This window comes from Populus euphratica, unplaced genomic scaffold (genome assembly GCF_000495115.2).
Source record: "Populus euphratica unplaced genomic scaffold, PopEup_1.0 scaffold115.1, whole genome shotgun sequence".
Lineage (NCBI taxonomy): Eukaryota > Viridiplantae > Streptophyta > Magnoliopsida > Malpighiales > Salicaceae > Populus > Populus euphratica.
The window spans coordinates 479,084-491,997 of NW_011500006.1; the positions used below are offsets into that span (position 1 = coordinate 479,084).

The window sequence follows — 12,914 nt, forward strand, 5'->3', positions numbered from 1 at the left end:
TAATTGTTGTTTTTAATTTTTACAATTAACCTCCCTGTGGTTCGACCTCGGTCTTGCCGGGTTATTTATTACTTCGACACTCCTGCACTTGGGAGAAGACATCAATCTTTTCGTCGTGTCAGAGAGTATGGAACCGTCAACTGAAGTACAATCCTAGCTTTTAGGCAGAAGGCATTGAACTCCTTTTAAGTATACTCTTTTTTATTATCAATTCTCAGCACCTTAATTTTCTAACCACTTTGAGTTTCAACCATACTCTTGAAGTTTTTGAACATTGAAAATGCTTATGACTTGGTTTTTAGAAAATAAACCCAAGTCATTCTACTAAAGTCATCAATGAATAATATAAAATACATAGTATTGCTCAAAGAAACTGTACTTATTGATCCATAGATGTCTGAATGGACTAACTCCAACTTATGAGTGGCTCTTTTAGATATACTTTGAGGAAATGATTGTTGGTGTGGCTTCCCCGATTCACATTTTCCACAGGTTTGTGCAGTAACATGAATTTCAGGCATATCTTCTACTATACTAGTATCATACAATAACTTTAATGATTTTAAATTGTAATACCAAATATTTTGTGTCAAACAATACTTTCATCAATCTTGGTACTGAACACTTGCCTTTTAACAGTATCGAGCTTCAAATAAAAGCTATTATCATCCATTTTTGAGTTTTGTTATCTCTGAATTATGTGTATTAGTGATAAAGCAAAATCTCTCTTTAAAACAGATTTCATAACCATTTTTTAGCATCTGTGCAACACTAAAGAGATTTTAATCTAGTTCTGGAATGTAAAGAACATTTGTAATGGTTTTAATACCTTTATTTGTATTGATTGCAACAATGCCTTTTCCTTTAACCTGTACAATATCTTTATTTCCTAACTTGATCTTTGGTTGAACTGATATGTTATTAGAAGAAAAAATTGACAGAAACTTAGACATATGATTAGTGTAACCATTGTCTATAAGCCATGTATTCAGTTTAGAGGTATTGTTAGCTTGTGATGCCATAAACAAATGCTCCTCATCATCTTTGCCTTTTTCAGAAACATTTGCTTGTTGTTGTATTTGTTATTGAGATTGTTTATTCTTAATTCTGTTATATTTCTCACTATGACCAATATTATTATAAAACATACACTAAAGAAAAGGTTTACCCTTAAACCAACAATCTTTCTCAGCATGGTTAGTTCTTTTGCAATAAGAGCAAGGTGAGAAAATTTGTCTTTTTGAAGATACACTTGTTTTTCCCTTAGAAAACTTGATAGTTTTTTTATTGGTAGGTTACCAATACTCCTTCCTTTGTTGTTTGCTTAGAAAACACCTTTAACAGCCTCATCATCTTTCATTTATACCCTTTGCTCCTGTATATGAAGTTTGCTAAGTAACTTTGCAATAGTGAGATTTTGCAAATTGCAAGATTCTTCTATTGTAGAGATCTTGGCTTCAAACTTTTATGGTACAAACATCATAAGTTTTTCTACCACCTTATGATCTTCAAATCTTTTTCTAAGAAGTCTTATTTGATTTACAACATCCATTAATCTGCCAGAATAATCTTTTACATATTCATTGTTTTTCATCTTCATCAACTCAAATTTTACTTTTAATGCAAGAAGCCTAACCTTTTTTACTCTGTTGTTACCTTTAAATTCAACTTGGAGTTTATCCCATACTTGTTTTGGTGTTTTCAGGTTCATTGTTTTGGTGAAAATATAATCTATAAATCCAGAATGTAGGTAGGTGATCGCTTTGTCCTTCTTGAGTTTTTCTTCTTTATGTGCTTTCATCTGAGCAATTATGGTTGAGTTTTTCTTCTTCATGTGCTTTCATCTGAGCAATTATAGGGTTTGTTGTCAATGGTGGTGGATCAGAATCAGTCACCACAACATTTCACAATCCTTGAAATCTTAGATAAAACCTTATCTTGACAGCCCAAATATGATAGTGTTCACCATTGAACACTGGAATTGCAAATGCAATATTATTTGAAGTAGACATTGAAATAAAATAAAAAATAAGTCACTAGTGTTTACACTCACCCTCTCTGTGTTTAACTCAAAATACTTGCCTCACAACCCGTAGGATAGAAGCTCTAATACCACCGTTGAAATATTGTTAATTAAACAAATATCTAATTGCATAAAAATAGAAAAGATCCTTAACAGAGAAGAGTTGAAGTAGAGAAAAGATAATTCCTTCATAAATAAAGAATACCTATTTAAAGGTATACAACTCAACTGAAAATACTGAAAAATAGCAACAAAAATTAGAGTTTGTTGACACTATTACTACTTAACAAAAAATAAGAAAATCTAGCTGGAAAATCTGTTTTAAAACAGTAATACAAAAGACCAAGTCACAACAACATTTATTCTAGTCTTTATATTCTGGCAGATTCTCATAAATTCTAACAATTATCAGTGTTATAGAGAAAATCTTGACAAGATAAATCTAACAATATCAAAGAAGATCATTATCAGTGATCAGAGTGTACCACACAACCCATCTAAAAGCAAGTTAACCATGACACTTTTGGATGACTTATATGGCTCACTCTATTTATTGTTTATGATCTTTTTTGGTGTCACTGTATTCATCTAATTAATATATTTTTAATGATACTGGTGGTGTCGTCATCAGAGTTTCAAAATACCCTTGGTGTCATTTCTTTCTTTGTTTTTCTCTTTTTTTTTTTTTTGTAATTTGTGAAGAGTTAGGAAAGATAAAAAATAAAAATAAAATAAAAAAATTTCAGAGACATATCAAAACTCTGATAATAACATCATTAGTATCATTGAAAAGATCTTGATAAGAAGAATTCAACAACATCTAAGAAGATTATAAATGATGAACGAAATGGGTCCATGAGTCAGCCAAAAGTATTGGGGCTTATTTGTCTTTAGGCCACTTGTGTGGTGCACTCCAATCATTGTTGGGGACCTATTTTAGTATTATTGGACTCCTCTTATTAACATCTTTACAATAGTATTGATGGTATAATTATAGGAATTTTGGTATATCCAATAACTTTATAATTTGAAAGAGTCACATGTATTGATTATAACTCTTGAATTGTATATCATTTATAACTAGAAATATTTTTCTAAATAATTTTTTATACTATGTTATTTTATTAGTGTTTTTAGCATAGAATACTAAAGAATTCTCATCCCATCATCGGGCAGAATTAAGGGGCTACAATGGCTGAGCCCTGCAATGAAATTTTTTTAACCCCCCTCCATTAATAAACTATATTTTTAACTTTAAAAATAAAGTAAAAAATTAAATTTTATCCTTTAATTATTTTCTAATTTGACCTTTCCAAACTAAAATTCCTAGCTAAACCACTACCCCTACCAAAAAGATACTACTTTAACAGACTTGCATGCAATGAAAAGACCCGTGTCAACATATGCAAGGTTAGGTTAGTTCTCTTGTGATAAAGATCGATGCTTTAGCTAATCTGAGTTGCTGGGATGCGATGCTAGCCAACAGGAAATTGTTGGGATTAATTAAAGTAGTAAAAATTTAATGGGCCACTTGGTTGGATTCATGTCAATCAATGTTTTTCTTTCCTTCTTCAAAAACCAATTTTTTAACGTGTGTGTGTGTATATATATATATTAAAATTGGATTTTAAAAAGGCGATTCATGGTTTAATTGGTGAATTTATACATATAAAAATATTTATTGATTAATAACTCCAATTCAAACTTGAAATGATAAAATGGAGATTGAATTGATAATAAATTGATTAATAACTCCAATTAATTTTGAAAATTATCAAGTCTTTTTCATTCGTGAAGATTTATAGCTAAATAAACCATCAATAACAGATTTATTGCAAATGCAGAGCAGATTTAGTAGTAGTTTACGCACACCATTACCTAAGAACAAGGGGAACCATAAGTTCAGAAGTGGCCAACCATTTATGTCCGAGAAATGAGTGACTCAAATTACAAGTTACTACTGCCTTGTAACGTTTCCTTGTTTTTTTTCAGCACACTATAAGCTGCGCAATTAGTAGCATGACAAATAGATAATTATTGATGGAAAAATTCATCGTACTCTCAAACAAGAACATATATGGTGGAGTTCAGGGCCTATCCCATGGCATACTTTTGAGTCCAGCTCCTAGCAGTAGATTCATACTTGATCTTGTCGGCCTTGCACATATGGGCTATTTCAGGAACAAGAGGATCATCAGGGTTTGGATCTGTAAGCAGTGAGCATATGGAGAGTAAAACCTGCATGAATCCCCCACAATAAGATGTCAGAATAATTCTAAGCAATGCTTGAAGCCTCGAGCGTGGAAAGGATTAAAAGAATGTGAGATGAGGCATGCGTCCATTTCTTTCTTTATAGAAGGGTTTTCGTAATTTATAATTCAAGGTAATTGGCCTGACTCAAATGGAGGGAGCACCTAAATAGGTTTGTTCCTATCTACACGAGTACTGTTCTCCATGATGTTTTAGAAATGAAGAGATGCAACGCAATTTGAGATTTTGAGAATCATTTGTTGATTTTTTGAAATGACGCAGTCCTGATGCCTTAATTATTATGTGCAGTTAGAGTGAAATGATTTTAAGATTTATGTGGTGTCCTGTTCAAGAAAGTTCTTCAAGATAACCCCACCTTTGATATGGTGAGCGCGGGGCTCCATTGTTCCTTGAGTATGTCCAAGCAGATGTTCCCGTTACTGTTTATGTTTGGATGGAATACCTTTGTCCTGAAGGCAACCTGCTTGCAATTATTCAATGAAGATCATCATATAGACGTGTTCGGATGGTATAGACAGAAAAACAATACTAATCATGAGAAAGGGTTTAACAGTCTTGTTTTTCTATCTTACCTTGGGAGGTTTAAAAGGATAATCCGGTGGGAAATGAATGGTAACAAGGAAAACACCACCCGCATAGGGGCTGTCGTTCGGACCTATTATGGTGGCTTGCCAATGGAACATATCCTCAGCCACAGGACCTGAAATAAAAATAGGCAGAAGGCAGTCAAGTAACTTTCTAAACAAGAATGAACCGTGATGTTATTATATTCAAGCCTTCTGTTCCTGTTACCTGCACTGCATGAAGTTGGGGGATCTCTCTGCAAGTCCTTGAGCTCCTTCAATATTCTTTTCGATGCCATTCGATTTAATTGCGTTGTTGTAGTATGGAAGAGAGTAATTCAAGAATGATGATTGCGAAGCTAGAGAAGAAAACCAAGATATGGATGCTGGCAGAAGGGAAGATGGTTGTGTATTTAATGGAGGAATTGGAATGCTGGAGAAGAGAGGTGTCTATTTGGCAAAGGTCCACACTATTTCTATTTGCACTGTACTCTCTCTTTTAGAAGGTGGGCGCAGTATAAATTCCAGAAAAAAGGTAGCAAGTAAAGAATCATGTTTTATGACAACAACAACCTGAAAGAGATTTGCTGTTCTGCAATATTAAAAAGTTCCTATCAACTATCCTTCTCCCAGCATTGCTATCATTAAAGAAAATATATGATTCCCTGATAATTGACAAGGACATCTTAGGAGAGTTCCCTCCCTTTGAGCCACCTCTGTTTTGCATTAACTTGGGATCTCCCTCTCCTGTCCTTAAAATCATCCGTAAGGTCAATAAGATCAGAGAAAAAACCATTTCTTTCCAATTCTGGTTTTACTTTTCCCAGTCAACCCATTCAATCACATTTATATCATTCATAAGATGAATTAAATAATCTAAACAAAAGGAATCCGCTTTCTAGGTGATGCTTTTGACCACCATCAGTACATGAAACAATCGTGATTCTAGTTCTAGATGACCAATCAGGAATCTTCAAAACCACAATAGCTACCACTAGACACCAAGCCATGCCCTATAAAGAAAAATATTCGTCCCCAGCTAATTCACAGAAATGATATCCTGGTTTGAGCATCTGGAAAAGCTTTGAGGCAGATGGGGGTAAGGGAACCAAAGAATTTGATTTACAGTATCCTTCAAAGGAAAGATGGATACCATATTCCCTCTTTCTTGTTTTCCTGATGTTGAGTGGAGGTTTTAAAATTGCCGTTCCACAAACAATACAGCAGGAAAGGCGCATGTAAATCAGTTATATGTGGATGAGAATCAACTATAATAGCACAAAATCATAATTATATTCCGATTCTCTAAGTGCACTAAAACAGGTTTCGGATCATGGTGAGGAGAAACAGCTTGGTATTTCATAAGAAACTCTGCCCAGTCTGGTCGGCAATATATAGGTAGGCCTCCAGAAACAGTAGACGTGTGAAAGTTAACAATCACAACGTGAAACATTAATATACAAATCACAAAGCAACAAACAACTTGATTCTTATAAGTGCCCCCTAGATCTGTCAGTATAGACCACGGACCACATCCTGCTGCTCCCTAGAGATGGCAATTACTGCGACGAATGTGCTAGTTGGTTTGTTAGACGATCACAATATAGAGCAGGCCTTCTGTGCCTTTCTCTTCTTTTTCTTCTTCTGCTTTGGAGGCTGGAGGACCACCTTAATGGCCGCATCAAAGACAGCTTTGACATTCTGCGTAAAAGAGTAGACGGAACAAATTCTGTTAGTAATGAGGTAAGAACCAAACTTCTCTTATGATTTATCATCAAGAACTTAATTTGCATACCTGCTGTGTTTTTGAACTGCATTCAATGTAAACAGGAGCCCCAATTAGCTTTCTCAGTTCCTCACCCTTTCAAAATAACAAAAAAAAGTGTTTTTTATTCCCTTTATACGGGCTGACATGATAGTATCCACAATAGAAGAAAGACAGCAAGGCAAACTAGGATGTGATGCAGCAGCTGATACCTGAGCTGTGGTGATGGGCACTGCACCTGGGTGATCTAAAAAGAATTGTTTATCATCCCGGAGATCTACAGGGAGCAAATTTAGTTGTCATGATACTCATTTTTTGTCGACAGGTTAGGAGAATTGATAAAAGACATTCTATGCTGAGGCACTGTATAACTAAAAATAATTTGGCAATTAACGAAAAGGGTAGTGCCATTTAGTAATATGGAAGTTCATTATCTCCAAGTTAATCATTGCAAAGATATGCTTAAAACCAATAGCAGCTTGAACTAACACATGGTCATGGAATTCAACCAGATATAACAAGTTACTGCTGAGCACTTTCAGAAAGATATCAGTTCAATTTTGCTGATACATACCCTATTCATTTAACCCAAATCCAGATGAGATGTACAAGTGCCAAACATCTAGGGAAGCTATCAGACTGGGTTTTTAGGCACTGGTGATTGAATAATGAATGCTTACTAAAAGCATCTTTACTTATGCAACTGGCCACAAAAATTTTGGATATTCTCAAAACTCCTCAAGCTTCAGAAAGTGTCATCAAAACACAAAATAATTCTATTTTTTAAGTATTCATAGTAAGCCCTTGCAGGGTGGCATGGAGTGCTGGAATATGTTCAAAAACCAAGTTCGGCCAATTTAATGGTCATTTCTAATATACAATATATCTCCCCTGCGCTCCCAATTCAATTGAATGAGCCTGAAAAACACATAGTTGAGAATTAATTTATGCTAGTCTTTATAGAAATGTTCATTTAAGCACATCCCTGAATAACATTGCATCATTTCAACTATCCCAATATGGCTTCAAGAAACCTCATCTTGTTTCGGTCCATGAATACATTGACTAGTGACTTTATCATCATGTCACTTGCAAGAAAATTAAGCGAACAGGCGGAATAAAATATCTGAAGTTACTACATGACACTCACATACATCAAGGGATCTTGAAAACCAAGTTCAAAGATTCAAAGCTATTGACCACATAGGCAGGAAAAGCTAGTCTTAGGCTCCCAGCAGGGAATTCTGTAATATACCAAACCTCTGCATTGTCCTTAAAATAAGAGGACTAGGACTTACCAAGCTTTGTCCCGACAAGAATAATTGGAACACCAGGTGCATAGTGCCTCAATTCAGGAATCCACTATACACAAGACACAAAAAATAAAAATTCATTCTCACATACACATAATCAGATATATAACATTTAACAAAGACAAGAATTTCTGAAGATAATGTAGGTCTTACTTTCTTAGCAACATTTTCATAGCTGGCCTTGCTAATGAGGGAGAAAGCAAGCAGGAAAATGTCTGCCCCCCGATAGCTCAAAGGCCTCAGTCTATTGTAATCTTCCTGGCCTGTGCAATGAAGTCAACACATGAAGTGATTATCATGAACATTTAAAAGACAGGAAAAGGAAATTTTATTAATTTGAAACCTACCAGCAGTATCCCACAACCCTAAATTGACAGTGCTCCCATCCACAACCACATTTGCACTGAAATTGTCAAACACGGTTGGCACATAATCCTGTTTCCCATTTTCAGAAAATACAGCAAAAAGAATCCTTGATGTTAAAACCATTCTTTCCCAGTCTATATTGGAATATGATCAAAATTACAAGGAAAAGGCAGGCAGAAATGCTGAATCACCACAACATAAATCATATAACAGAGCTTTCCCAAAGCATTTAGAGGGAATATTTAATCTTTGAATACAGAAAGAACCAGTTAAAAACAGGATTAAAATTTCTGTGAAAACCAAAACTGAAGAAAGAATCCATAAAACACTCTTTTCTTCTAATTCTGCTCAGCTCAAAATACAAGAGTAAGATCAAAGCAAGCATTTTTCCAGGAATATTGCAATGTAACAGAGTGAAACTCCAAAAATAACCCCAAAAGTCAAACTTGTTAGAGGTCTCCAATGGAAAAACCCACCTAAACCAAAACCTACTACTAGTGTGAGGCCAGCTTCAACTGATTAACATATTACAAATTAAAAAAACAAGAAATTCGCTGTCTCCACGTTTTGTTTGCCAGGTTAACACTTCAATTAGCTCTTATTTAAGACAATACACCGGTACAGAAACATGTTCTGAAAGTGAATTGCTTGTAAAAGGCATGGTCAGTTGAAGGATTCTCCATATCAGTTCCTAAGCAAAGACAAATTTACTATAAAAGGGCAAAAATTGTTGAATTTCCTCTCAGTTTCCAGATTCTCGGGTTGCTAAACAGAATCAGATGCCAAAAACCGAGACACTTGACCTTCGCTCCAGAAGTTTTTAAACAAAGAAAAAACACCTCGACAAACCCAATTACTTAAAAAAATAAGGCTCCGTTAACTTAACATGACAAATTGCAATCTAGAATTCTCTTTACGTTACTCACATTTTCCAGGGAAACAAACAGAGAACCAAAAGAGACCTCAACTTTATACCCCAAATAATAGGTTTTGAGCAAAAAAAGCAACACTCCATCTACTAAAACCAATCACTTTTATCAAGCCCGGTTGACATAACAATATATCTTCCATATTCCGGGTACTAAAAGAGCAACCTATACCTAAAATCCTTAAGCTTGACCTCTCAATCCAAAATTTGTTAAAACAAAGAAAAAGGCACAGCCTTGACACACTCAATTAGGTTGACTTAACATGGTAAATTTCAATCTATGAACTCTTTACACTCCCTGCATTTTCCAGGAAAACAAACACAAAAACGCAAAAAAAAAAACCTTTACATTCCAATTTTAGGTTTTGAACCAAAAAAGCAGCACCCTTTCAGCTAAACCTAATTAGTTTTATCAACCCCAGTTGACTTAACAAACATATCTTCCACTTTCCCGCATTTTCTTTTCCTAAGAACCAAACAGAAACTAAAGCAAAAAGGAAAAAAAGAAAGCAGAAGATTGTAACTTTACTTACAGTAGGGAAAGTGTTGCTGGTGTAGGAAATGAGCATGCAAGTCTTTCCAACAGCACCATCACCAACAGTGACACACTTTATGAATCTTGAAGCACTCATTTTCTTTCTTTCAATTACAAAACCCTAATGGTCAATTCTTGAAAGAACATAGAGAAACTGAACGAGAGAGCAACGTGAATCTCTTAAGCAAGTAGCACAAGAAAGAAATGTAGTAAGCAAGCAAGCAATCAAAAACAAAGAAAATTTAGGGAGCTGGGCCTAGAGAAAGAAAGAAGAGACAACTCTTGCCAGCTATAGGGTTCCTATATTTCGTGTCCTTCTATTTCTACTCCAAACAAGTAACAATGTATCCACCTATACCCATCACTTTCTATATTTATTTTTTTAAGATTTCCATGACAATTAACAAAACGGGTTACTATTCATTTGAATATTCATTGTACTCGTATAATTACAAATTGCAAATTACTAAATCTTCTCGAGACGTTACTATACAGCAGCACGCATATGACAACACACATATTACTATTTATTATAATAGTGTCATTATGAATTTTTCCTTAAAAAAAACCATTAACCTAGACTTTGTTGGCAAGATTGTTTATACTTATTATTTTATTTTTTTCACAGAAAAATTACGACCTTACCTTTGAAATAAAAAAATTTAAAACCTTTTCCTTGTGAATGTTTTATTCATTTTATTTATTTCAAAATAATATATTTATCTTAATATTATTAAAAAAAATAATATAACAATCACATAAGAATTTTTGGTCATTTCACATTAGTTTTATTATAAATTTAAAGGTTATTAAGAGTTATAGTAATTTAAATACACTAAATATTATTTTTTTAAAATTTGTACATGCCTGTGGACAACCCTAATATCATTCAAACAGTGTGTGTAAAGTTGTTCAATCATTAAACACATACTTTTCATGACGGTACTTGGAAAAGCTAGATGCTCCCGAGTTGATGAGATTGCAAGTTCTTCAAGATTCAAGTCAATTTGATACCAAAAACCTTTTTTTCCCTTTGTTATCTTTATCTCCGTATAGACTTTCATGCAATCCCTTAAAAATTCAAAAGAAGCCATTTAATTTGTTAATTCTTCATAGTGGATCCTTTTTTTATTATGATTTTTTTTTATCTTAAATAGCTTATATAATTGTTATGTCGATTCAATTTCATCCCTCTTAATTTTTTTTTAAATTTAATCTTCATTATTTTGATTAATATTTTTATTTGAAATTATTTTTAAAATTGATTTTGTTTTGTGATTTCACCTTTAATTTTTTCTGTCAAATTTAATATTTATTTTTTTAATTGTTTTTTTTATAAAGTTTTAAAATTAGCCCATAATAAATTTCTTAATTGAAATCAAATCAAGATTTAATGAGTTGTGAGTTTTTAAAATTTAACCAGGTTTAGGATGTTTGCCTATGTTTGCTTCTTTTTTTTTCTCTTTTATCTAAGCTTTTATTTTCTTGTTTCATCCTTCACTATTTCTTTAATTGAATACTGAGTTTTTTTTAGCTTGTTTTTTATGGAATTTCTTATTGGTCTTGAAAATAATTTGATTATCTTAGGCCTTTTATTTTATCATTCTTTGTTAGGTTTTTTTTTTTGGCGAATTCTTTAAATTTATATTTTTTTCTCTATCCCTTCTTTTAATATTTTAAATGGTTTTTTAAAACAATTTATAAGGTTAGAATTTCTTTTCTATTTCATCCCCACCTTTTTTATTTGAACATAGTTTTTATTTCATCCCCACCTTTTTTATTTGAACGTAGTTTCTATTCTTTTGATTGTTATTATTTTATTTAAGATAAAAATTTTAAATTATTTTTATTTGTTTGTTTTCTTTAGGATTTTCCACTAGTTTTGAAAATAACCTAGGTTCTTTTGGTTCTTTTCAATTGTTGTTCTTTGTTAGATTTACTTTGGCTAATCGATATTATATTAGTTAGGAATCAAAATTTTAAATTAAGTCTTTATCTAGGATTTAATGGGGTGCATGTTTGAGATCTTTGCACAGATTTAGAAGGTTCGACCGAGTTTTCTTAAAAGTTGATTAGACTTTTTTTTCTTCTTTTAAAGTTGATTTTTTATTTTATCATTTATCATTTAATATTTATATCATTATTGATTAGACTTTTTTTACTTTAATGTGATTTTTTTAATTGTGCATTTTTTGTTGTTTTCCTTCTTTTGTTTGGTTTGTCCATGTATTAACTTTAATTGCGTCTATTCATTAAGTCATATTAAAAAAATAAATCAAAACATGCTTGCATCATAAAATTACAAATGTTTTTTCTATTTCATCCTTGTTTTTTTTTATTATTATTATTGTTATTTGTTCTGTTTGGGATCATCTTGTTGGTTTATATATATATATATATATATATTTCCATCCTCCATAAAGTTTTTTTATATTAAATTTGATCCTTATTTTTTATTGATATTTTTTCACTATTTCATCTTTTACAATTAATTTGGTTGAGAATTAAGCTTTTTAATTTAACTCGGGTCTAGAATTTCATGAGTTATGAGTTTTAGGAATTAAACTAAGTTTAGAAAGTTTGCTCGAGTTTGTTTTTTTTTTCTTTTTAAATTGATGGATTTTTCTTACTTTTTTTTTGAAGTTTTGCTTTGTTATTTTTTTTTCATTTGACTTTTATAGGGCTAGTCTTGGATTCATAACTAAAGCTATCTATTTCAAAAGTTAACGCAAATTGATTTTATTTTTTTAAATTTTTTTATTTTAATTTTATCATTCAACATCTAATGCATTAAAAATGGATCTTTGTGCCTTTTTTTTTTTCCTTTTAAGTGGTCTTTTCTTTCTTGCTTTTCTTTCAAACAAAGATACAATGACAAACATGTAACTTGGATAATAAAGGGTGACCTAACCCTAGTTAACCTGTCAAACTCGCGGCCTAAGTCATAAGATTGAGATAACTTAACAAAAAAAAATAAAAGAAATAACAAAACCCATTTTTTTTAAAATAAAGGGTGACCTAACCCTAGTTAACCCGTCAAACTCGCGGCCTAAGTTATAAGATTGAGATAACTTAACAAAAAAATAAAAGAAATCACAAAACCTATTTTTTTTAAAAAATCAATGTTAAATGATGAAATCGTTAAAAAAA

General features: G+C 32.3%; 2 protein-coding genes across 2 annotated transcripts; both read right to left on the reverse strand.

Annotated features, from left to right (window-relative positions):
• Positions 1-3,829: 3,829 nt before the first annotated feature.
• On the reverse strand, positions 3,830-5,336 carry LOC105141221 (ubiquitin-conjugating enzyme E2 10-like). The gene is made up of 4 exons (XM_011048389.1): positions 5,087-5,336; positions 4,867-4,994; positions 4,650-4,754; positions 3,830-4,261 (listed from the first exon to the last, which is right to left on the reverse strand). The coding sequence occupies exons 1-4, from the start codon at positions 5,154-5,156 to the stop codon at positions 4,118-4,120; spliced, it is 447 nt and encodes a 148-aa protein (XP_011046691.1). The 5' UTR covers positions 5,157-5,336; the 3' UTR covers positions 3,830-4,117.
• Positions 5,337-6,131: 795 nt separating this feature from the next.
• Positions 6,132-10,099, reverse strand: LOC105141222 (rac-like GTP-binding protein 5). The gene is made up of 7 exons (XM_011048390.1): positions 9,763-10,099; positions 8,283-8,370; positions 8,089-8,198; positions 7,921-7,984; positions 6,835-6,899; positions 6,653-6,718; positions 6,132-6,558 (listed from the first exon to the last, which is right to left on the reverse strand). The coding sequence occupies exons 1-7, from the start codon at positions 9,859-9,861 to the stop codon at positions 6,454-6,456; spliced, it is 597 nt and encodes a 198-aa protein (XP_011046692.1). The 5' UTR covers positions 9,862-10,099; the 3' UTR covers positions 6,132-6,453.
• Positions 10,100-12,914: the final 2,815 nt, after the last annotated feature.

Bases quoted from the DNA above. Each gene is read 5' to 3' on its own strand.
- LOC105141221 (XM_011048389.1), bottom strand. From the start codon at position 5,156: ATGGCATCGAAAAGAATATTGAAGGAGCTCAAGGACTTGCAGAGAGAT. The intron at 4,995-5,086 runs GTAACAGGAACA...TTTTTATTTCAG, and splicing joins CCCAACTTCATGCAGTGCAG to GTCCTGTGGCTGAGGATATG. The intron at 4,755-4,866 runs GTAAGATAGAAA...AATTGCAAGCAG, and splicing joins ATCCTTTTAAACCTCCCAAG to GTTGCCTTCAGGACAAAGGT.
- LOC105141222 (XM_011048390.1), bottom strand. From the start codon at position 9,861: ATGAGTGCTTCAAGATTCATAAAGTGTGTCACTGTTGGTGATGGTGCT. The intron at 6,900-7,920 runs GTAAGTCCTAGT...TGCTCCCTGTAG, and splicing joins TCTTGTCGGGACAAAGCTTG to ATCTCCGGGATGATAAACAA. The intron at 6,559-6,652 runs GTATGCAAATTA...TCTTTTACGCAG, and splicing joins GCAGTTCAAAAACACAGCAG to AATGTCAAAGCTGTCTTTGA.